The 22,500-nt window shown below is 38.8% G+C and overlaps 3 protein-coding genes and 1 long non-coding RNA gene across 8 annotated transcripts in view; 2 read left to right on the forward strand and 2 right to left on the reverse strand.

Annotated features, from left to right (window-relative positions):
* The window catches only part of LOC138026291 (uncharacterized), a 1,140-nt gene extending 1,034 nt beyond the window's left edge, over positions 1-106 (forward strand). Inside the window, exon 2 of the long non-coding RNA XR_011127241.1 lies at positions 1-106. This exon is cut by the window's left edge and continues 132 nt beyond it. This is a non-coding gene — a long non-coding RNA (uncharacterized lncRNA).
* LOC138026250 (tubulin polyglutamylase TTLL5-like) overlaps positions 1-9,846 on the reverse strand; it is a 28,745-nt gene extending 18,899 nt beyond the window's left edge. For 2 of the 4 annotated variants that reach the window (XM_068873515.1, XM_068873513.1), the window contains exons 1-10: positions 9,689-9,830; positions 9,075-9,408; positions 7,217-7,317; positions 6,835-6,917; positions 6,639-6,745; positions 5,171-5,234; positions 4,653-4,719; positions 4,481-4,563; positions 4,337-4,406; positions 3,516-3,600 (exon numbers count right to left, since the gene is read on the reverse strand). In XM_068873515.1, coding sequence (XP_068729616.1) covers positions 3,516-3,600; positions 4,337-4,406; positions 4,481-4,563; positions 4,653-4,719; positions 5,171-5,234; positions 6,639-6,745; positions 6,835-6,917; positions 7,217-7,317; positions 9,075-9,214 — 800 coding nt within the window. In that variant the 5' untranslated portion in view covers positions 9,215-9,408; positions 9,689-9,830. Of the gene's footprint in view, positions 1-3,515; positions 3,601-4,336; positions 4,407-4,480; positions 4,564-4,652; positions 4,720-5,170; positions 5,235-6,638; positions 6,746-6,834; positions 6,918-7,216; positions 7,318-9,074; positions 9,531-9,688 lie in introns of all 4 variants that reach the window. The other 2 variants (XM_068873516.1, XM_068873514.1) reach the window with 2 other exon arrangements.
* Positions 9,847-9,914: 68 nt separating this feature from the next.
* LOC138026275 (uncharacterized) lies at positions 9,915-11,744 on the forward strand. Its single transcript, XM_068873548.1, has 2 exons — positions 9,915-10,775; positions 10,926-11,744. The coding sequence occupies exons 1-2, from the start codon at positions 9,931-9,933 to the stop codon at positions 11,164-11,166; spliced, it is 1,086 nt and encodes a 361-aa protein (XP_068729649.1). The 5' UTR covers positions 9,915-9,930; the 3' UTR covers positions 11,167-11,744.
* The window catches only part of LOC138026260 (polyhomeotic-proximal chromatin protein-like), an 11,343-nt gene continuing 311 nt past the window's right edge, over positions 11,469-22,500 (reverse strand). Inside the window, exons 2-9 of one of the 2 annotated variants that reach the window (XM_068873529.1) lie at positions 19,432-19,489; positions 18,377-19,010; positions 15,847-15,904; positions 14,845-15,011; positions 14,519-14,578; positions 13,625-13,709; positions 12,350-13,500; positions 11,469-11,697 (exon numbers count right to left, since the gene is read on the reverse strand). In XM_068873529.1, the coding sequence (XP_068729630.1) occupies positions 11,569-11,697; positions 12,350-13,500; positions 13,625-13,709; positions 14,519-14,578; positions 14,845-15,011; positions 15,847-15,904; positions 18,377-19,010; positions 19,432-19,489 (2,342 nt within the window). In that variant the 3' untranslated portion in view covers positions 11,469-11,568. The remainder of the gene's footprint in view (positions 11,698-12,349; positions 13,501-13,624; positions 13,710-14,518; positions 14,579-14,844; positions 15,012-15,846; positions 15,905-18,376; positions 19,011-19,431; positions 19,490-22,500) is intronic. The other variant, XM_068873530.1, reaches the window with a different exon arrangement.

Consider the following 22,500-nt stretch of genomic DNA (forward strand, 5'->3'; position numbering starts at 1 on the left):
AGTGTATCTTTATTATAGCTAGCACAAGAATGTATTATTGCTTTAATATTGATTGTGTTTGAATAAAGGATATTGTTGTCTTGTCTTGTAGATAAGGCAAAACAGCCTCAGTTGTATTTGCATTATTATTTCTGAGACTGTAACTTTTAAAGGACAAACCATTAAAAAGTGCACATAGTTTGCAGGAGTCCAGGAAAATTATTCCAAATATTCATTGATTTGAAGTTCCTGAAGCAGGTACAGTGTAAATCTTGAAGAGTTTTATTTGGGAATGTTTAAGTCCACAGAATTTATTTTCTTTATGTTGAGAAGTACTGTAAGAGCTGTCAGGTAACTCAGATGGAAATTTGACAGACCTTAGCTGTAATTCAAATTATTAGTACAGTTTTGGTCGTTAGTGGAACACAATATTTTATTGGGACATTTTTTAGTGAGTGATTAAGCCATTGACTCCTGGGGATTCCCCATTGACAAGTAAAATTGTCTGGTGTTAGACAGAGTAAAATGCTAAGTATGGCCGGTTTAGGGGTGAAAGGGTTAAAGTGCTATTATAAGTTTGACTTTCTTTTTCTTCATTTGAACCAAAACAAGTGATTAATCATCACCTCCACCAGGCTTTGCTTTGCTTTGGCTTTTAGAACAAAGTATCAAAGTTGAAGCTGGTGGCTCAAGGAGTAAACTATAAAGACTATAATGGTATTTGAGTATTATTGTAGAACAAATTTGCCTATATCATCAAAAACATGAGGATGCAGTTTGCTCAGGAGGGGTTTTCCCTATAAAAATGGCAGGCCACTTATTGGAATTTTTTTAAAAACAACCCTTAAAGGTAACAGAACCTTGTTTTGTGGATGTAGGCTAAAGAAATCTGACCCCTTAGAGGAACCAGTTGTAAAGTTACAAATGACTGGCAAATAACTTTTACTTATGAATTTTTCATAAGTAAAAGTTATTTGCTCGTGTACCAAATTGTCTTACAGTTCCAGTCATTTTTCAGATTGATAGCCAAAAATGTACTGTAGCAACTCCGCCAGCTGTTTGGTCTCAGCATCATAAGCAGTACAAATCCACAATTTTTTCTTCAAAAAGGAACAAAAAGAACCCCTGTCATTTTCGTAAGAGAGTCCCCCTTGGGGCAGTTTGTTTACTTTACCACCATTGTTTAATACTATCCAGGAAGTAGATTACAAATGGAAATAGATTACAATTTGAAAAAATATGCCACTTTTTTTTATTTCTTACACTTACTGCATTCAACTTTAATCATCTTTGGAAATGGTAGGAATTATTAGTATTCTTTAAAGCAATTGCTAAAAATTCATTGCACCTAATGTTGAAATATTTTTTACATCTGGAAAGGTAACAGGAGTTATTTCTGTGAAGTCTTCTCCAGAAAACTCTAACATGGGATTATGCCCCTTTCAAATGTAGCTTTGTATGCTTTTGCTCAATGACTTTGAACAATTATTACAGAAATATGAAGTTATGGAGTTTATTAAAAGCTAAATCTAACGGAAGGGGATGAAAATTATTGAAACCGCTGTGTTGCAACCAGAGTCCACAAAGAGAGGTTAAATAACTTATTGCACTGGAAGTATTTAGTAGGCCAGCATGAAATTTATTTTGGATTATAGCACTGAATTACCTTCAATAGGTTTTCTAAACTTTGAAGATACCTAATTTTATATCTTCCTGCTGTTTTATTGCTGGAAGATAAAATCAATTCTTGATTAATTATTTTTGTTGTCACATTAACCCACAACAATGTAATGAAAGCGTATTATTAGCTGTAGTAATATTTTGTTACAGTAAAATCCACCCTGCTAGTGAGCTGGATTTCTGAATGAAATTTTCAACTTGGAATACCGGTATTGTTGTTTTGGCTATTCAGAGTTAACCTAATCTATGTTTATTTCTATAATTTGAAGGGAAGCAAACGATTGGCATTTTTCTTGAGACGACTATAGCAAAATATAATTGCAACTATAAGGTTTCCTTCTAGTGTACCAAATATGAGGTGCTTATATGACATGTTTGAACGACTGAAATACATTTCTAAATTTTCAGGGACGTCATGCATTTTTTTTCCTCCGTCTTAATAAATTTGCCTCCATGGACAACTTGAATGGCCATTTTAACAACTTAATTTTGAAAGAAAATGCAAAAATCTTAACATTTTCTGCTAGATGCGGCCCCGCGGAAACAGTGTGCAAATATCTAATCGAAAGAGAAACCATTTGGAAATTTAGTGGTATATTTTTTGCTCCACTTTTTAAAAGATAAACGCCTGAATTGAAATCAAGATGGTACTCCATTAGCCGGGAAACTCCACAAGCAAATTTCCACTCAAACACGGTCACAGCAACCTAGACTCGCATTGACCTTGAAATTGTTAAAGAAATTTCCGTCGTAGCACTGTTGGCTAAAAAGTACGGTGGCCACAACTAAAAAGAGAATCTCGCTGGCATAAAAATGCACTATGCAGTCAAAACATTCGTCCGTTTTACTGGCCTGATCGGATAAACACCCACTCGATGGCAGCCATGTTTGCTTTGAGCTATTGAAGTCACATGACAAGGTCTCGACCAATTAGACATTTTTCGCCAGTGAAGTCCGCCTCTTCCCGCGTTTTCCCGCGCATGGCGCCGGCTGCATGTATCTGCTTCGCGTTATGATTGGTTCATTTGATCGAAGGCCTGTGTTTTGATTGGCCAGTATAATTAGTGAGATTTAGCATCGCGTTCACGGCAAACGGCAAAGGCCTGACTAAAAATTGCGTTAACTTCTTTGATATGAGCGTGTTAGCTACAGGTATCAACTAACTTCTCATTGTTTTTGCTCATTTAGAATATTGTTTTCTGTTGTTATCGATCTGGCCCCTGTTGTTCAAACGATGGATAGCGCTATCCAACGTGGATAAATCACTATCCAGTGGATAAACACTAGCAAAACCGATTGAGTTATCCAGTGGATATAGAGAATATTACATGGCCGTGCGGGGATACGAATTTTATCTTCGAGTGCTGAAAGTATCTCTCATTTTACTCATTTATTCATTTTCGAAATGATGAAAAAGTGGTCACCAACCGATAAAACACGCATATCGTGTAATATGAAACAATATATGAAAGTTATGAAAAACAAGTCATGATAATGTAAAATTTTGCAATAAAACTGTCAATGTAGTAGAGAAGAATTATCTTAAAGCACAAAAGTATCTTACAGTGAAGAGGAAGCTCTCGTTTTATTGGCTAGTCGTGTTCGTTACCATGACGACACCTATATTCTCACATGTGAAAGATAAAAATAACATGTTCACAGCGCACGGTGAAGATATGATTTTTTAGCAAAAGGAGAACTCCTTGTATTTCATCAGTATTATTGTTTTTTTTTTTTTTGTATTTCCATCACTGCTTGGGTTCTAAATTCTAGGGTTCTTTAATCTTTCAAGACTGATGTAGGCTAGCAATTATGTGGAAATCCCTTTATCTTATAAGAATAATGACAATACTGACCTTGTCAATCCTTCTTCATAAAGGTAAATCCTGACAGGATCAAAGCAGGTCACACCAACATACAGCCGTAGATCAAACTTGAATCCTGAGTGAAAGTATCAAAAATACTGTACTTATCACAACGACACGACAGTTTTCTGCCCTAAACGTCTTCTAATAACGTTTTATTCAGATTCAAATGGCAATGTTAGCTCTTAGTTTTCGAAATTGTAAAATGTCTGCATCTAGCTTGCAAGCATGATCCTGGCAAGGATGGTTTCCAAACGATAACAATGTTTCATCATCATCAATGTCCTTGTCATTGTTTCCGTAATCACTAATTAACAATTATTCGCCGAAGGCAAAGTGATTATCGGTGAATATTCACCGAGACGAAGTCGAGGTGAATATTCACCGATAATCACTGAGCCTGAGGCGAATAATTGTTTTAGTATAAATACACAGGTGATTATTTCAAAAAAGAGAAAAAAAAATAACATTTCAACGCGAAATCATCTTCACTCACAGTGGCAAAACGACTACTGGCAGCCATTTTGTACGTCGAGGTGATTATCAGCTGATAATCTGAGATAGCGAGCCAATGAGAGCGCGCGATTTTGTATAATCACCTGTGTATTTATACTAATCAATAATATTTTTGACTTATTGTCAGTGTTGCCAATGTCACCATTGTAATTACTATCATCATAAATATCACAGTCACCAGCCATTTGCACACCAACAGTTATTTACTTCAATTCCATCATTAAATGCTGAGAAGCAGTGTTTTGTCTCAATGAAAAAAACAGTGATAGATGAAGTCAAAACAAGCATCTACTCACCATCCACAAGAAGTGGATTGCTGATATACTTGCACACTAACAAATTATCATCAAGAGGAACATGGCTTGGCTGAAAGACGACAAGAATACCATTTTCAAAAGACCACTAGCTACTCCCATTCCAATACTAAAATTGACACTCACATGATTGACCAGGTAAATCCCTCTTCCACGTGATGAGGCAACTGGTTTCACAATCCATGGTTTTCTGTCCTTCAGATATGCAGCTACAATGAAATGCAAGGCAAGATGATGAATCGTTAGTTCAAGATCCAGTAGCTTATTCACTGACATAAATGAAAATACATTAGCTCACCATTGAACTCATTAAACTCCTCTGGTATAATGTAGCTCTCAGGAATGAAATCAAAATGCTTTACACCCTTGAAATAATAAAAAATATATTCTTAAATGTTAAATCAATGTTCTTGAAAACCTTCTGAGTGTTTTTGAAAAGTGGTAGGGTTTGTTTACCTAAAGTATCAAATCCTAGTCGTTTTCTCCTTTTAACAGGTAGTTTTTTAGCATTCTACGTAGTTCCAAACTACAAAAATAAGTGGAAAAATACCTTGCTAGCAGAGGCTCTATTTTATCTCGGCTCTTTCGCTTTGCTTAAAAGTAGTTTTTGTTTTTTGCTTACTGTTTTCTTTGCTGAAACCACGATTTTTTCCCCCACAAAAAAATATCTTTCTATGGAATGTCACTGTTGTCACCTCCGAATCTTTAGGGGTCTGTGCATCAAGAGAGAATCTCAAATCAAACAAGTGGGAGAAAAAAGCTCCTTTCCTTTTGAAATATCTTCAACTCTCATAGAAAAAATAAGATTGGACACACCTTTGAATGTTGCATTCGTTGGATGTTCTTGTATAGCTTGTCCTTTCTGGTAAGCTCATAAGATCTGTTACAAAAACAAAACAAGAATTCCATAGGCATGTAAAAGCTAGCCACTAATCTTTTCAAGACTTGACTGACTTAATATTAATAAACAATTCCACTCAGAACCATCCCCCGTCAATGAGTAAAAATCTGTAAGCGTCACTCTTCGTAGGGAAACTGTCAAATCAGTTATTCTTTCTTTTAGACCATCACTTTTTTTCTCTGTGACTGACAGAACAGTATTCACCACAATATAAGCGGAGCTCAGGTGTGCAAAGCATGCCAGCAGAGCACCATGGGAAAGATTTTTTGGATGTCAGCCTACACCCGCCGTACTGACTGTTGGGGTGGAGGTGGGGAGGCAATACAGCCTCTGGGGACGGGAATGTTCGGGCAATTTTCTTTGGCAGGAAATCGTGTGGCAGCGTTAAATTTGGTAACCCGGGGTTTTCTGGCAGGAAATCATATTGACTATAGTCGGTTTTTAAAGGGAATAATAAAAATAATAATAATAATAATAACCAATAAGCCCAACATGGCGGCCGCTTACATCTTTGATATTCGAAATCCATGTTATGGTCAATTGACACCTCTCAAGACAAGGCATCCGCTGACCAGTATCACATGACCAAGTTCAAGTTTAGAGCTCATCGAGGTCAGATCTGTTTTTTAGGTTGACCACTGACCAGGTATTGGTTTTTGATTGGATCACAGGATCAAGCCAGGTTAACTTCTTGTAATCAGGACCCCTAAACATAAATGAGGCTTGATTTTTCGCATGCTTTCTGCGGCTCGACACGGCTACACAGCCATACCACATCAACTAAGGCTCTTAACAGTCGACGCTTTTCAGGTTCAGGTGGAAAACGGTTTAGAAAATATTTTTCCGGCATTTTTCGCCAGTTTCAATCCGGGTTTGACATGTATAGCTGTGGTCAGGACAACACTGGTGACTATGCAGTTATTCAATTCAAGCATCAGAAAGAACTTGTTTCAGATTGTTTAGTTTTGTTTGGTTTTCAAAATTGTTGTATTCCGTAGATTTGTTGTTTAAGTAAGGCCACTGAGAATAAATAACCCGGGAGCTCTGCTTTTAGGCTTGGTTAAATCTATATAATTATTATATCACACACATATAATAAGAATGCAATAAATGTGAGATTACCACTTCACCTATTAACTTTTGAATCCTAGTGTAATAGAACGTCTGTCACCTGACTATAGTCCTGTAGGCAGCCTTACTCCCACATGTCTTATATAGCTCAGCAGTAGCACCTATGAACTTGTTATCAGAATGTCATAGATTTGACTCCTGTAAGGAGTGCTCAGATATTTAACAAGTATAATCCTAAGTCACCAACCATAAATTTATGAATATAGTATTGATATACTAAATATCACTGATGTGAATTGACGTGTTCCTTACCTTGGGAAGTGATTCACTTTCTGGAAATCCTGCAGGCCTCTGAGAGTATGAGGTTTGATGTGCGATCCAGTCCACATCAAGTTGAAATTTGAACTGTTTGGGTGAACCTACAGTCAGGCAATCAATACTGTCATTTGAAACAGTTACACATATTTTGTGAAGAAGATAATCAATTATAGCAGAAAAAGCAACTTACCTCTTTAAAGCAATGGACGCCAAGAATGCTTCTTACAAGTTTGCATTCAGTCTTGACAAATTTGTAGGTCAGGTGGTATTTTTCTGTTTAATTGAAACCGAATCAGTTTTAATTATAACTGTGCATATTTTTTTGCTACCTTTGTGCTATCTGTCACCAGGCATGAGGAACCCTTACTACCATCATATTACGCATCACAGTATCCCGGAATGAAATACTCTGACTACCATTGCACTATTTTTTCACAAACAAACATAGGGCATCATGACTCTATATTAATTTTATAAGTATAGTAACAATTTAACGAAACAGAACCTGTCCCCCAATATTGCCAAAAACTCTGTTGCATTTTGCTTATGTATAATTACTTTTCGTTTATTACCTGCCTCAGCTTTTGATTGTGGTGTCAAGGTGAGTAAAAACACATGAGGTGAGAAATGTACCAAAGGAAACTTTTTGTTTGGGCCACTCCATTTGATAATGCTGAAAGCAAAACAGATGTACACTTATTTACAGACTTTTTTCAGGAAACATTTGCGGCTGAAAATGACAGGAAATTTGCAATGAAGGCCAAGAATGACCAACAGCAGAATGTTCATATATAATAACAAAAGTCTTATGAGCTTGTCACCCTTAAAGTCAGAACAGTTTAACCCTTTCCCTTCTAAAAAGTGCCATTTAAGGACGGTGCCTACTATTGTTATTGCGCATACGTTCTGCGCATCTCAAGATGCTTGGATTTCCTGTGGCAGGGGTTTCAATAAAAGCCGGTTACTGGCGGTATACCGCCGCCTGCTTTGCCTCACACCGCCGGCTAGTTTGCCTTGATTTTCACTAAAAATGCTATCATAAACTTGTCAAAGTGCGGCCTTCAATGGGCTATCATGGACGGCTATTTCAGAAGTTATTGAAACCCCTGCTATGGGTGGTGCTTACTAATCCAAGGATATCTTTGCACACTTTAAAACTATGCGGAGAAAGCAGAACTTGGTATCCAAAAAGAAATTTGGGGATAACCATGAATTTTTCAGAGGTAATTAAGCTTCAATTTGGAAAAGAACACCATAAATTGTTTTGTATTTAAAAGCTTTTTACAAATATAGTTGATTAATTATCTTTGAAAAATGTGCGGTTACCCTCAATTTTCTTTTTGAATTTCAATAGCACTTCTTGAGATCTGCTTTTCCCCCATATTCAAAAACTGCACAAAAATATCTTTGAATCAGTAGGCGCCGTTCTTAAAGTGCTCCTATGATCAAAAAATCAATAATTATTCTTCTTTTCTTTTGGATTTCAAAACTAAGTTAACTAAGCACTAAGTGATCCAAGTTTTAAGCCTTGATTTCAAAAAGGCACCTGTTTATTTTAACCAGAATTCTCCTATTTAATGGTCTGCCATTACTTCTTTAAAATCTTGAGAGAGCTGGATTGAGAACAAAATGTTGTCAAAGACTCACTAGTTTAAGATGTAAGCATGTGTACAGGGCTGAATTAATATGCAGCACAGGAGTTTCAGACTTTCAAACTTTTAAACTTGTGATTTGCATATATAATAAGCTGAATTTACATGATGAAATTTTAAGCTACTGCTAGTGAGTAAATGACGCCACATTTCCCAAGATCCAACTCTCTGAGGTCCAATCTGTCAGTTTTGAATGTGACTAATCAAAGACTGTGAAATCCAAAACTTACACTCAAAGTAAACAACCTTTGGAACAACCTTTTGCCAGTCAGATGTTAAGTTTACAAATACACTTTTACAATCAGAATAAAAAAGGAAGTGATTTTTTTTATATTATAGTAGCACTTTAAAGATTTTACTCTGTCTAACACCTGGACGATTTTACTGGTTGTCCATGGGGAACAGGGTTAACAATGTGATCATCCACCCATAAACTATATCCTCTTCAAGTACAAAGAAGCACACCTGTGAGATACTAATGCAGTCTAAAACAAGGGCATGAAATCAAGCAATTATCATTTTACATGAGAGCAAAAATTTGAAAGCAATATGTCTTCTTGATTCATCCATTTCAGCCACCAACTTAAAAAGGAGAGTCAATCAACAGAACTTTGCTACCATCTTGAAAAAGAGACTTCAACAGAGCCACTCTACATTTAAATGTTATTACCGTGCATTTTGCATCAAGTTTCCAATATTATTGCACTTACAAATTGGGTCATTCCATTTTATTTGCACACCCACCTCCCCAATTCAAGACTTCGAAGCTTAAGTTTACCTTGTCTTATCTTCCAAATCACCACAAGATTCCTCCAATTCACAAGCTACTGGAATTTCGGATTCTTCAGTACATTCATAATTTTCTGTTACTGCAGAGTCAGAATCCGAAAATCCCACGGGGATCTGTGGCCTTGGCATAGCTGCAGGGATTTAAAAGTCTGCAGCTGTCTGCTGATATCCTTTGTGCATAGGCATGTAAGGTTATTTGTTGACAATATTGTACAGTAACAAATTTGAACCACAAATCAATAAGGAAACTGTGAGCAATCCACTAAGTGCTTGCATTGATGTCCAGCTGTTGTCGTTGTTCTTCGCGAAAGTTCCAGTGACAGCTATCGAAATTAAACCAAACAATGCAAGTAAACAGACGAAAGCCTTGTCCAAACAAATCCAGTACTACCTTGATCCTCTATGCTTAGAAGCAAATTCGTGTTCTTGTCTAAGGATGGCTCTTCTGGCAATAAAAACCCCGATGATCCCAGATTAGAAGAACATTGTGCATTCCAGCTATATATAAATATTTTGACAAGTACAAGGCGTTTACAAACCGAAAGGAAAATAAGCTTAATAAAATTTTCGTTTTATGAAAAATAATCCAAAAAAAATCCGTACCGAAAGAGTATTTTAGCTTTCGATGATTTGAGCCTTTTGTTACAAGAGTTTCTATCTATGCGTTGAGAAGTTGCAATGTGTTCAAAGTATAGGACACTTTCCGCCGAGTTTCAAAATGTCCGCCATTTTATTTTATGCACATTCCTCGTTTTTATCTAACCCTGCAAGGGTTTATGGGTAGACTTCAGATTGCGTGACTTTTTTAGTTTAGCGTGTTTCAAGACCAGATTGTGCTCTTTTTGATGATGGCTTCGCAAAGGACACAGAACGAAGAATTCAACGATTTACTTTCCTCGGGTTTGCCGAATAATCAAATAGTCCCTGAAAGATACTCCTTTGCCTCCTCAAGTCTCCTTCACAGAATTTGGAAAAGATCAGAAAGTCTGTTTTGCTCCGGTGTATTTTTGAAAGGATCGGCTCTTGGCGTGGGGTTATGGAACCCCAAAAAAGGTATCCGTGCTATCATGATGGCGATCGTCTTATTTCTTGACGTCTATTACATTTTTGATGCTGTTTATTATGCGTTTCTTTGCAAGCGTTTGGTCACCCCTCTCAATTCATGGTTCTGTGGCAACTCTACGTTAAATTCATCGTCATCTTTATTGTCACCTACAGACACTTTGCAAGGAGTTGAGTTGCTTGGCATTTTATCACTGGTCGCAAACTTTGCTATTTTAATATCAAACGCAGCGTTCTTTTTGTGCATGTGGAAACTGGAGGGCAGGTCAGCGTATTGTGTGACCATCGACAAAGCATACAGCTCTGCAGGGCGTTCCGTGTGGGTCAAGTTAAACTGTTCGATGTTTACTTTTGGGATTTTCCTCCTTATAAAGGTAATTTGGTTTAACCTAACGTTTGAAGAAAAGCTTACTGACTGTTTGTCAGTTTCGTTGTCTATTGCACCCCAATGGGCTGTCCTGACAAGCTCCTGGATCTTTGCTTTGATAACGAACGCTATGAGAGATTGCGTGGCAAAATCTCACACAGAAATTAGAACTGCCACCGGCTGCACCACAGATGATATCATACGCATTCATAAGCGCTTGTGTGAACAGATGTCAAGCACCTCAGAGTCCTTGAAAATTTGGTTTGTATTGCACTGGTTTCTTCTTGCCATTGTTGCTGTCATTTTTGTTGCAAACATGGTTTCATTTTTCAAATATACCACGAACTGGTATTCCTTTTATCAATCCATTCTGGTGAGTTTAACATACCTCTATGTATTTGTCTACCCAAGCTACTGTGCTGCATCTGTGACAGCGAGTTGCAATCGAATGCTGAAGCAACTGAACATGACAACAGATGATGAGTGGCAAACAGGACACCCATTTCACAGTCGCTCTCAGCTGACTCTTTTTCTTCAGTATGCACAGCACACCAACGTTGGCTTCCAAGTCGGTGACTTGACATTCGGTACTAGCTTCGCTTGGTTTTCGACTCTTATTGCAATGTGCGGTTTGGGTGTGGAGGTGCTCTAATTAGAAGGTGTGGGATTAATAGCAATCTTCAGTTTATAGTATGATTAGTAATGAAAAAGTACATATTTGCGTCGTTGCCTTGGAACTGAGTTTTACAAATAACAATCAGTGCTGATCGAGGTTGACTCCAAATTGCCACTTTATATTTTTGCCATAGTTTATCCCGGACGCAGTTCTTCCGCAAAGACGATATTTTTTGTTTCTCGGGGTGGTGTGGAGATTAACTTTGCAGAAGTCCTAAACGTCTTGTAAAAGATTTCGAATATAAAACTGTTACAGATTAAGCAATTAACTTGACAATCTTCGTTAGAACAGAAACGTAGCCTTTATTAGTACTAGAAGAAAATGGAAATATTTACAACGAGTGGATATTATGGATGACGTATTTCCAGAGAGACGCCTTCAAAGTAGAAGCGCAGTTCTTAAGTTTGCGATATGGTTGTAGAGCTTCACTGATGGGCCAAGTTTTAAATTCAGTCCCTTCATTAACATCTCTGGTGACAGCGAAAGTAGCGCTTTGCCGTCGATTTCCTAAATAAGGAGAAAGGAAGGATGGATTAAAATATGTTAAGTTGTAATTGAAATGTTCTTACCTTCTTTGCGTCTTTTAGAAGTAACTGAACTTTGCAAAAGATCTGACTGAACGGATTTGTGCCTCTAGAACCCTCGGCGTTGGAAAACTAACCGTTCCTTCTATAATTGGATTTCTTTATTGCGTTTTCGTATTGGGCAAAAAGTCTCGTGGGGTCATTCTGGACCAACCTATCACCTACTTGCGTTCATTTTTCAGCGTTTTGCGAAAACTACAGCCAGTAGTTTTGAGTTATGATCTCTGTACTTGACTGTCCGCCTTTCATAGGTTGCGATTGGCCGTTGAAGAGGAACTTAACCACAGGCGTTTTTGCGCAACAAACGGCAACAGCACCTGGGCCAGCTGTACATGCCTGTAACACCTTCAATATGCGGCTTTTTAGCACCAGACTTTCGCCCAGAACTCACCTAATCAACGTGTTTTAGGTGTACATTCTTTGCAATTAGCACTTTCTAGTGTTTCTGCATTTGTAAAAAGGGCAATTAATTCTTTTGTTGGAAGGGTTTCGGTTAAACCGTTTGGATCAAGCGAATCACAGTTGCAGTGACTCAAATTTGCTTGTGCTTTGCTACAACTTTATCCGCTACAAACCTGCTCCACAAACAGTTCCGCTTTATCCGCGCAATCCGTAGCAGAGATGAAATCCGCCACATTTTTCGCGGTCCACTTTGTCAGCTCCCTGTCGCAAATCGCATTGGTCTTGATATACTGTACGAGAGGAGAACTGGGCTCCGCTCCGTGACTCACGGTCACCACCTCGCGTGGAACAAGCTTTGCTCGTACAAAAAAAGACATTGGATTATAAATGACTTCTTGGGGGTTCAACGAAGATGGGTTTGGTGTTACTTCCGTCGATCGATTCAAAGCTTGAAAGTGCAGCTTCTCCGGTGCTGCTTGTGCGCCTTTCATTTCGTCAGTCAGCGGTGCTCCTACAACGTTTAAAATTGCCGTTTCTGGCCTCAAAGAGCCGATGCTATATACAGCATTTGTTTTTTGCGGTAGAGTTGGTTCGTGATGTACCTTAGCGACGTGGTTCTTACATCCGCCCAATGTTGGGCCAACGATAGTATGGACAGAGTCTCCACAATGTGACGGACCTTGAATGATATTGGTATGGACCAATTCATGACACGAATGAACTCTTGCAGTTGGAAGAATGGGCTCCCTGTGTAATACAGGAGGGGGTTGAGAGTAAGAAGCAAACTTCCCAGTGGAGAAAACACATCCTGCATGAGCTTCTTTCACTCCAGTCACGGTTGAACGTGGACACGGGAAAGAATGCGCTGCATAGTGTGGCATGGTTGTGCAGCCAACGATGCTAGAATCCGTCTTGTTATCGTTCAAGCGCTCTTCTAAACCGGATTTTTCTCCTACCCGATGAGGTCGCTGTGCGCCACTCGATGGAAGAAGTGCACACGCAGTCTCTCTGTTATTTGCCTTGTACACGGGAACAAGATAGCCAGCCGAGCGGGAATGACTGGAAGAGCCAGGTGTAGAAACGACGGAGGCTGGTGCCTTTGACAAGTAAACGATGCACTTAGAATCAACTGCTGCTGACGGTGAGGCAGCTTGACTTTTTACTTCGGAAGCTGCTGTTGTCGAGGTGACTGGCGATGCCACTGGAACTGGAACTGAAGCCGAGTTGTTTGGCGACGTCTTGATTGCGAACAAATTAACGTTCGGTGTTTCTTCGCGGCGATCGAGCAAGGAGTAGCACTGCTTTATTTGTGGCATAGCTTCTCCTACCAAAAACAGAAATCAGTGTTGTCAGTAATGTATCAGGAACCAGAGTCTAACTGAGAATAAACAAATGAAAATACACCCTTTTAGGGCGGGAGGTAGTCATAGCAACACCTAAACTTCTACCTTTTCGGTTTGCATTCTGCCCCATGTCTCCAGCAACAGGCTTGATTATGACGGATTCGTTCGCAGAACTCGAAATCGTGACAGGCTGACGAAAGAAACAAGATCCATTTAAAAACTGAAATACTCACATCAGCAATCAATACCATCACATTATTTTGGCTCGTCACGCAATCTTTCCTCAATAACACGAGAGAACGTTGTGTCTTTTTTGTAGCCCTTTCACTCCAAAAAAGGAAAACGTGTTTCTATAAGTAAGGGGAAGGAGTGAATATACCTACACTTCCAGACGTAGCACACGGGCCTTGGCAAAGGAAGCTACATTTAAACCCAAGAAAAGCTTTTCAAATTCGATTTTGCGGGAAGAAGGACAAATTGGAGATAATTTTTGTAAGTTGACTGTTTCAACCATTATTTCCCTTTGTTCTGGCGCCTGAAATTCATGCAGGCTATTTAATAATAATAATAGTAATGATGATGTTTACGATGATGAAACTTATCTTCCTGAGAACAAGTGCTCTACTAAAGTCAACTCTTATCACGTGAAATTCAAACAGGTCAAATAAACTGTTGCTTTTTGCGGAGACTTGAAAACCAGATTACCCTGGAAAAAAGGCCGCTCAGAGAAGAGTACAGAATCAACAAGCTCAATCCACTTATGATACCGAGTCCGGGGATCGAATCCGGACCACAATGATTAGGGGAAGGGGGAGTGCGCTTGCCATTTCGCCAGCCCTGCTCCTTAACCTCTCGTCCCCAGAGGTCGATCGCGATTCTGGGTGCTGCAAGACCGACAGGATCGCGGCATCTGGACGAAAATGCCATATCTTCTTATCAGGAATAAGGAATGACGAAAAAAGTGTTTGATTGGATGTTGAAACAGTTTGACATTCTCACCCTGTTCTGCCTTTCTATGCTCTCCAAAGTTGTGGGCTTGTCCACCCGCATAAGCGAGGGCTAAAGAAGTAAAACAAAAAATTTATCACAGGAAATATATTTCAAGTCATTTAAATTGTACTGGAAAAAAACAAGGCGCCGTACTTCACCATACAGTTCTTCATTCTTTCTTAGCTTAGAGAACATGAGATAAGATAACCGTTGCCCCATACAAAGATAGTTTTTTTAAAATCTAATTTTCGCTACGCAGCTATTTTTAGAGAGTCGCCTGATTGGCCACTCGGCATAAAAGGTTTAGAAACTGCAAGTATAATGTGAATGATTACCATTTCTCTTAAGTCATTATCCACACTGATAGCCTCTATCTTTCGCTTTCGGTCTGCGCATGCTCTCTCTGGTTCACCATTCTTCGATGCGTCCTTTGTCCTATCCACACGCACCACATTTTGTATTGAAGCAGAAGGCAATTCGCTTTTTCCCGAAACTTTAGGCGCTGTGGGAAGAAAATGTACAAAGGAAGGCATAACTTGAAGACATGAATATCATTTTACCATTGCCTTCTGATTTATAAATGGCTCATTTTAATTTAAGAGCGCGAGTGTCAATCACTAATCACAACAACGAATGATTTCTTGGTGTGAGTTGCTTGTCACTAGACTCATTTGGACAGAAGCTGAGAGGGCATTGTCACCTTTGGTCAGACCTCGACACCGGGAATTTAGAGTCCCACTCTTTGCAAACACTCAGAGTTTACAGGTTTACGGTTTATAGTCTTTATCTCTCTCTCTCTAAAAATTTGAAAGTCTAACCATTTGCAGAGATCGTTAAAAAAGCGACACCTTTCTAATTTAAGGACACCACTGAGAAGGTCATAACCCAGACGCGTCAATCTGCGAAGACTGCGATGGAAAGGGGTCCATCAGTTTATTTTTAGAATGGCTACTGCTAAATTTACTTAATTGTATCGTAAATACTTTTGTTCTTGGGCCATCGTAGTTTGATCAAAAATAAGACACAAACAGCAGTGATAAACATATTGAACTTGTTCATTTTGATTATGACTTGACGTTTCGTATGTGCTCTACATACATTTTCAAAAGTAACCGTTGTCATTGTAAAATAAAAGAGACCTTCTTTATTCAAGAGCTTGAGCCAGCTTTCAACGTCAACGTCGGAAGTGAAAAGCTGATGCTTTATTAATCTTTTCTGTTTTTATTATTATTAGATATTTTACTGTTAAGTATTTGCTTAATCTAGGTTCCAGTCCCCTCATCCGCTTTGTTATATATAAATAGCTCTTTTAAATTCCAACGGTTACTTAATTGTACCTTTCTCCAGTGACGTCTCGCATTCACGTAAAATGCCTTTGGGTTGACTGTCTAGGGACTAAAAACAAATGACCACAAATTAAAAACCACGTCCTTCCCGGCGCCAATATTTGAGTGAGGTGACTCTAAGGCCCAAGCCCTTACATACAAATTTGCATATTTTGTTTGAGACGGCCACAGCTCTTCTCGTTACATCGGTAGCCGCCCGTGGCTTGATTTGCCACAGGATTCCAGTCTGCTTCCTTCAGACAAGGACCACAAATATCCCAAAATACAGAGTCAATGGCGTATTGTTTGGGGTTACCTCCACCGAAAAAAGCTGAGGTAGTCAAACACTTCGAACTGTACTTTCCCTTTCATCCCAGTTTATGTGTTCAAAGCCCTCCATAAAATAGAGTAATTTTCTCAAATATAAAAGCAGAAGCCATGTTTAAGATGGCCTGATGCTAGTTACCAGTCTACAGTTCGTTTCGAACGTGCACTCCATGGGTGACAAAATTTTCTCGATATCCTGGCCTGGCCTGACCTGAAGGTTTATGAGACCGAAAATTTCTCTCCACCAGTTCACACCCTCATGTATAACTAAAATTTTATCGCGTTTGAATGAGGAAAAGGATGGCCTTGGTTTTTAAGTAGAACGAAAAACCTAAAAGTGATACAAACTCCAACCCGGTGTAGCCTACATAACACGCATGCGCACAACCATCCGGTCATGTAGAAGCCATGGACAGCTGTTTCGACCTTGCTGGACCTCACCAGTATGGCGAAGGTTTTGGACACCTTTTAAACTGGCAGCTCCACACAACAAATGTAGTGAGCTGGGTCGTTATTTTGTTGGCCACACCAGGTGGGTGTTATGCTGTGTCACCTTGCTTTTTTTGTTGTCCTTGTTTTTTTAAGTCTTTCGCCGTGTCTTGACAGTTTTAATTTTAATTTCTTCTCATATTTGGATAAGAGGGTAAGTATAACATCGGTAAGACCCACTGTGTCAACACATCTGCACCGCGAAAAGGGCCGATTTCAGCGATTAGTAAGCACGCTTACAGCTGTATTTGACCAGAATCTGCGACTTTATCATGAATTTCTGCATCTGTAAATATATCATTCCAATTTATCACATTGACATCGAAAGATTTGTTGAATGAGTGACTGAATGCACTCCTTGTTAATCAGGATTGATTATTAGGCAATGCAGAGTGTTATGTATTACTTGGTTAATTTGGCCCTGATCTATGAACCCTATCCTGTACTTCGTGATTCTTGGCACGCACAAGTGAGGTTTTAAAAAGTTCTCAAAATTGCCGTTGACGAGTGCAATTTGAGAACTTTCAAAACATTACGAGTGGTCATAAATCACGAAATGTTCGAGCAAGTTTAGACGACTTTTCATTTATTATATTCAACAAAATTACTTAATTGCTGTGTTTCCATAGCAACTTCCGTATTCCTCTATAAAACCATTTATGCATTCGTCACTGACCAATCGGAAACGCCACATTATGTTGAGTATATAATAAGGCAGGTTATTGCCTGAACGATTATTTAATAACTAGGATTTTTATTAGCAACATATGGAAGAATGTGATTTTTATGTAAATTTATCACAAGACGGCCTTAAATCAATTTTTAAAAATGACAATTTCCCTTGTTTTGGATGCAGAACCGCTTTGAATTCAACGGACGTTTTTCAAACCAAAATGCGCAGATAGGGGAAACTACACCGGAAAGATATCTCACAAGGCTCTTTCAACTGTAAAAGGATGTTGTACAAGGAAGGGTATAACTGATACATCCTGTTACTTCCTTCAAATTAATCTTAAATTACACGAAAAATCCTAGAGGAAAGGAAAAAGTTGGTTGTTTGAAACAATTGATATTCTTTGACACTGTGAGCCATATATCTCTCTTTCGCTATGCAAAGTTAATGTCTTAGACCCAAGCAAGTTATTAAAAGTTTGGCGCATGAAAGTGACCCAAAACTTTCATCATCAGGTAACACTATTTCGACTCTACTCTTGGTCCAAAATCGAAGAGCTGGTTTCGTTTAATCACATTTCGTTTTTATGCTCACGAAAACCAAAATATTCTCTTTTAAATTAGTTAGCAATAAGATATTGCGTCAGTTTTGTTATGAATTCTGCAATATTAGTATCGCCTGAAAAGTTTCTTAGTTATGGTCAAGTGAATTCGGGCGATGAGGGTAATTGTTATGCGTCCGGCCGAGATATTTTTTCAGCTCCTCCAATATACGGAAAAAGTTCGAGTTCATAAATTTCTTACCCACGAGAGGAGGAATCCGCGTCTAAAAACAGGTTCAACTTTAATGTCTTCAATCGTCGCAAAAAATCAAAAACACTTAGTGAAAAGAGATTGAAATCTACTTTTCGCATAATTTTCACCGCGTTCAATATCATCTTTGACGAAACACGGACTTGTATGCAAATATTAACCAGTTTTTATATTGAGGCTTATGTCCACAGACCGCACGGTAGTGTAAATATGTAGTAAAAAAGATTGAAAATGGCCTTACCTTTGAGGAGCAATTTAATGCCGAGATGGAACCATGTTCTGTGATTTGCGCCACAGTTGCCAAATTCACGTTGTACAGTAAGGGTTGTTCCACCGTCCTCGTTGCCTGTTCTATTTTAATAAACTTTATCTCGGGTTCTTCATTCTGGTTCTTGCCAAGGCTTGTTCTCTGAGCCGTCCCTTCAGCGAAACGCTGTGTTTGAACTAGTAATTCGTTTGCCATCCCTTTTTCTCGAGGTTCTAATAAATTCTCTATCATGTTGTCATTGTTTGAAATAGTGCTCTGTTCTGCCTTATTTGAATTTTCAAATTGCTGTTTCTTGTTTACAAGTTCATTCCCTGCTTCAGCCAAAATTTCTTCATTGGCTTGAACGCGCAGATTTCCAACACGCTGCCAAATTGGTAGTTTCTGATTTCGCCGCTCTTCAACCCATTTCTGTCTGTCCAGTCGCCGTTTCTGCCTCCTCAAGTCCCATTCCTGTGACATTTTTAGTATATGCAGTTCATTCTTTTGTTTTTTCGAGCGAAATTCAGTTTCCTTTCCTCGGCCTTTAGGCAAAGATTTAAGACTCTTTTCGCGTTGTTTGTTCATTGTGCTTGTTCCTTTGCCCTCAAAATCCCTCTTTTTAACTCTGCTAGATGGAAAAAGAAAGTTGGCAAGAGGAGAATAAATAATCACGGACTAGAATAATACTGTTTCACTCCAAGATTTATGATTTCTTCTTTAAATATGCGCATATTAACCAGCGGATGAAAGACAGAATTTTAAATAATTGCTTTATCAATTTACGCTATGCAAGAACTTACCGTACGTTCAGTTGTTAATATACTCTCAGCTTTATAAAATATCGTGAGTGTAAGAAATCTCCTTCGTGGAACAACAACACAAGAAAAAATTCTGCATGTAGAGTGATTATGATAATTCATAGCCTCCAGCGTTTGTTCTGGTACATTTTTTCACCTTATTTACGGTTCTGTTCTGAATATACGCAAATGTTCTACTTTTTTACCCCTCATTAAGGGAACGAACGCTAATCTCAAGTAGGATATACTTACCAATGATTAATGATTTGACATCGGCACTGCGATTGAAGGCGCTCGACAAAGAGTAGTGCTGCAATCAGAGAATTGAAGTAATCCAGAAAATAATAGCGTCATGTCAATTCATTTTCTCAGTATACAACGAAACAAATACAAAATGCAAATTAGCAATTGTTGAAACAGGGATTCACAAACAGAGGCGGATGTCTAAATATGCTAATCTGATTCGTTGTCAAACGTTGTCACCTGGTATACCGTATCAAAGCAACTCATAACTCAAGCTTAATTTTAGCCGTACAAGAAATAAGTGCGTTTTTTTTAGTGCGCAAAACTTTAAGGATTTCTTTGTAAAAAGACATACCGTAAAAAAGTAGGAGGATATTAATAGGTTTCCCCAAAAATGCAAAAATTGTTGTTTTAGGCATTGTTAAATGAAATTTGCAATGGACTCCGCACATTTCGATGTCTTCCATATATCGCAAAATGATCGAAAACTTTAAATAATTTATTACAGTTTTTAACGACTTCAAAATGGGTAATACATTTCATGGACGATAATTAAATACATTCGTATTGCAAATTCCTTTGTGATCAGTATCGCTGAACAAAAGTTCAACGAAAGAAAACAGCTTGGTTATTATATTTATTGCGTTCGACAAAGGAGAAAGCATTCTAAGGGTGCGTTCGATTGACCGTATTCCGGATTAGGAATACATTTCAAATATCTGCTAAAATGCTATTCTAAACATATTTTTGTTATCCTTGCTGCTTCGAAACGTGCCAAACATACTCTTTTAACCATCACTCCACGTATTCTTATTCCGCGCCCTAATTGTGTCAGACCCGCGGGATGTCCCTCGGGTATCGATCGTGATGCCACACAATTTTCAGCGTTTGGGTGCCATCTTGTTCTGGGACAAAAAACCTCGATTTCATGTGACAGTGTTACGGGTCAAGCTCTGTTGGGTGGAGTTAATAGGGAGCTTACGAAACGAGGACGACGACGGCTACGAGGACTTCATTTAAAAATACAAGTTCGCGTTATTCGTATCACTACGAAGCTATTTCATGTCGTTTTGCGTTAAAAATGTGTAGTAACTGTCGAGGAATTAAACTGGTATCAGTGGCTTGGAAGCGTAGAGAGTGAACTGAAAATTCATCGTCATGTGCTAACGTCCTCCACAGAACCTTGAATTTGGTCATTTCACGTCGTCATTTAGGAGATGACGGCAAAGAAATGTACCAAACTGTAAAACGCACGTGCAAGGCGTGCAGAGCCATTGTTTTTGCTCACTAAACCTATTGTTTTGAAGCATCTTCGTTGCCGTCGGCGTCGTCGTTTCATAAGCTCCCTAATATTTGGATGGGTGACCGTTCGGCAATGCACGCTTCGGAGTCACGCTGTTTGGATATCCAGCAAGAAACACCATCTTGCATACGGTGGCTGCGCCCGCAGAACGAGCGGCAGTCAAAATTTAACTGTCCTACCGAAACGACACAATAACAGCCTTTTTCTTCAAAGCTAACAAAAATAAAGACAATGCTAAAGTTGTCTTGGTTGGCCTCTTCTGATAGTTAAGTTGAGAATTCCGGGTTTATTTTGACGAGGAACAGCATATTTTGCTCAAAATAACACAACTATTACCACGAACAAGGAAGGATTACGTTTTTGCAAACGTTGGCCGTGTAGCACTTATATTTGAACAGACTTAACTGATTAGAGTGTAATTTGAAGTGCTAAGTTTCTACTCCATATCTTTGGGCGGTGTATCACTGATCGGAAAGATCAGGAAGTTAATTCAAAGGCGAACCACGAGCGAGTTGCCATGCGAGAAGCCGGTGACCCATTTTTGACGCCAAATTGCAAGCTTGGAGTCACAAAACGTTTCATACTTCTCACTTTTTACAGTCTGATATGGTTTTGGAAATTTTAAGTCCCTTTTCCTGAATATTTAATGCCATCTCCAGTGAGATAAATGGCCTTATTTCAATGCTATTCCTGTTTACATTCATTGAAGTCAGGACAGTACAGGTTTTGCCGCCTGCTGAATCCTGATTGGTCAATTCAAATTTCAGGCGCGCCAGCCGTATGCAAGGCAATAGGGCGCTTAAGATCTACGACGACGACGTCGACGAAAACGCCAGAAAACAATGATATCATTGAAAAGAGCATAAATAATTGTGCTGGCACGTGCGGCACGGATTTCAGCTCATATTTTTGCGGTTCGCTGCGTTACGACGACGTGAAATCACTAAATTTTAGGTTTTGACGACAACGTGAGCATGTAACAGAGAATCTTTCATTCTCTATTTTCAGTCTGAAACCACTCGTACCAATTTATTTTTAGGATACTTCGCCCACATTGTACGAAGTGAACGAGATGGAATAATCGCGAAAGACTTTTACTAGAGCGAAGTTCTGTTTTGAGGTGACGTTTTCGTCGACGTCGCCGTCGTAGATCTTAAGCTCCCTGATGTCTCACAAAATTAACATTGCATCATAACACATGTATTCCTCATTGTTAGCAACAAGATAACATTCATTTGTTGCTGCGAGAACACTATTTGTGACCAGTGGGACTGGCCGTGTGGGGCCTGGACTCTTTATATTCCAAACCTCGATCTTTTTGTCTACGCTTTAATAGTCGGCGATGATTTTGGAAAGATGCCGTTAGTAGGAACAGTGGCATTAGCTGGTAGGCAATTGTCTTTTCGTGGAATCGTTCTTGTGATCTCGTCGATCAGTAGGTAAGGTTATATATTTTTTCAACATTCATGTCAAACCGCTGGAAGTATTCATCGAGGTCACGAAAGGTTCATTGAGATTTCCAGGGAAAGACAATGCTCTTTTATAAGTTTTCAGCGCTACACATTGTGCGCACAGTGATGTTCTGTGCGAAGCTGGGATACAGCCACAGTTGGCCGCATTTTAATCAAAGTAGACAGGATGTACCAGAACGAGGAACGAATTTTCCATATATTTATCGACTTCATTGGTATCGACTAGTAAACTGAAAGTAATACAATCAGATTCTAAACTAAAAACACTGGAATCAACGCTTTTAAAATCAAAACTTGCGACGC

Source organism: Montipora capricornis, chromosome 12, assembly GCF_036669925.1.
Source record: "Montipora capricornis isolate CH-2021 chromosome 12, ASM3666992v2, whole genome shotgun sequence".
NCBI classification, from domain to species: domain Eukaryota; kingdom Metazoa; phylum Cnidaria; class Anthozoa; order Scleractinia; family Acroporidae; genus Montipora; species Montipora capricornis.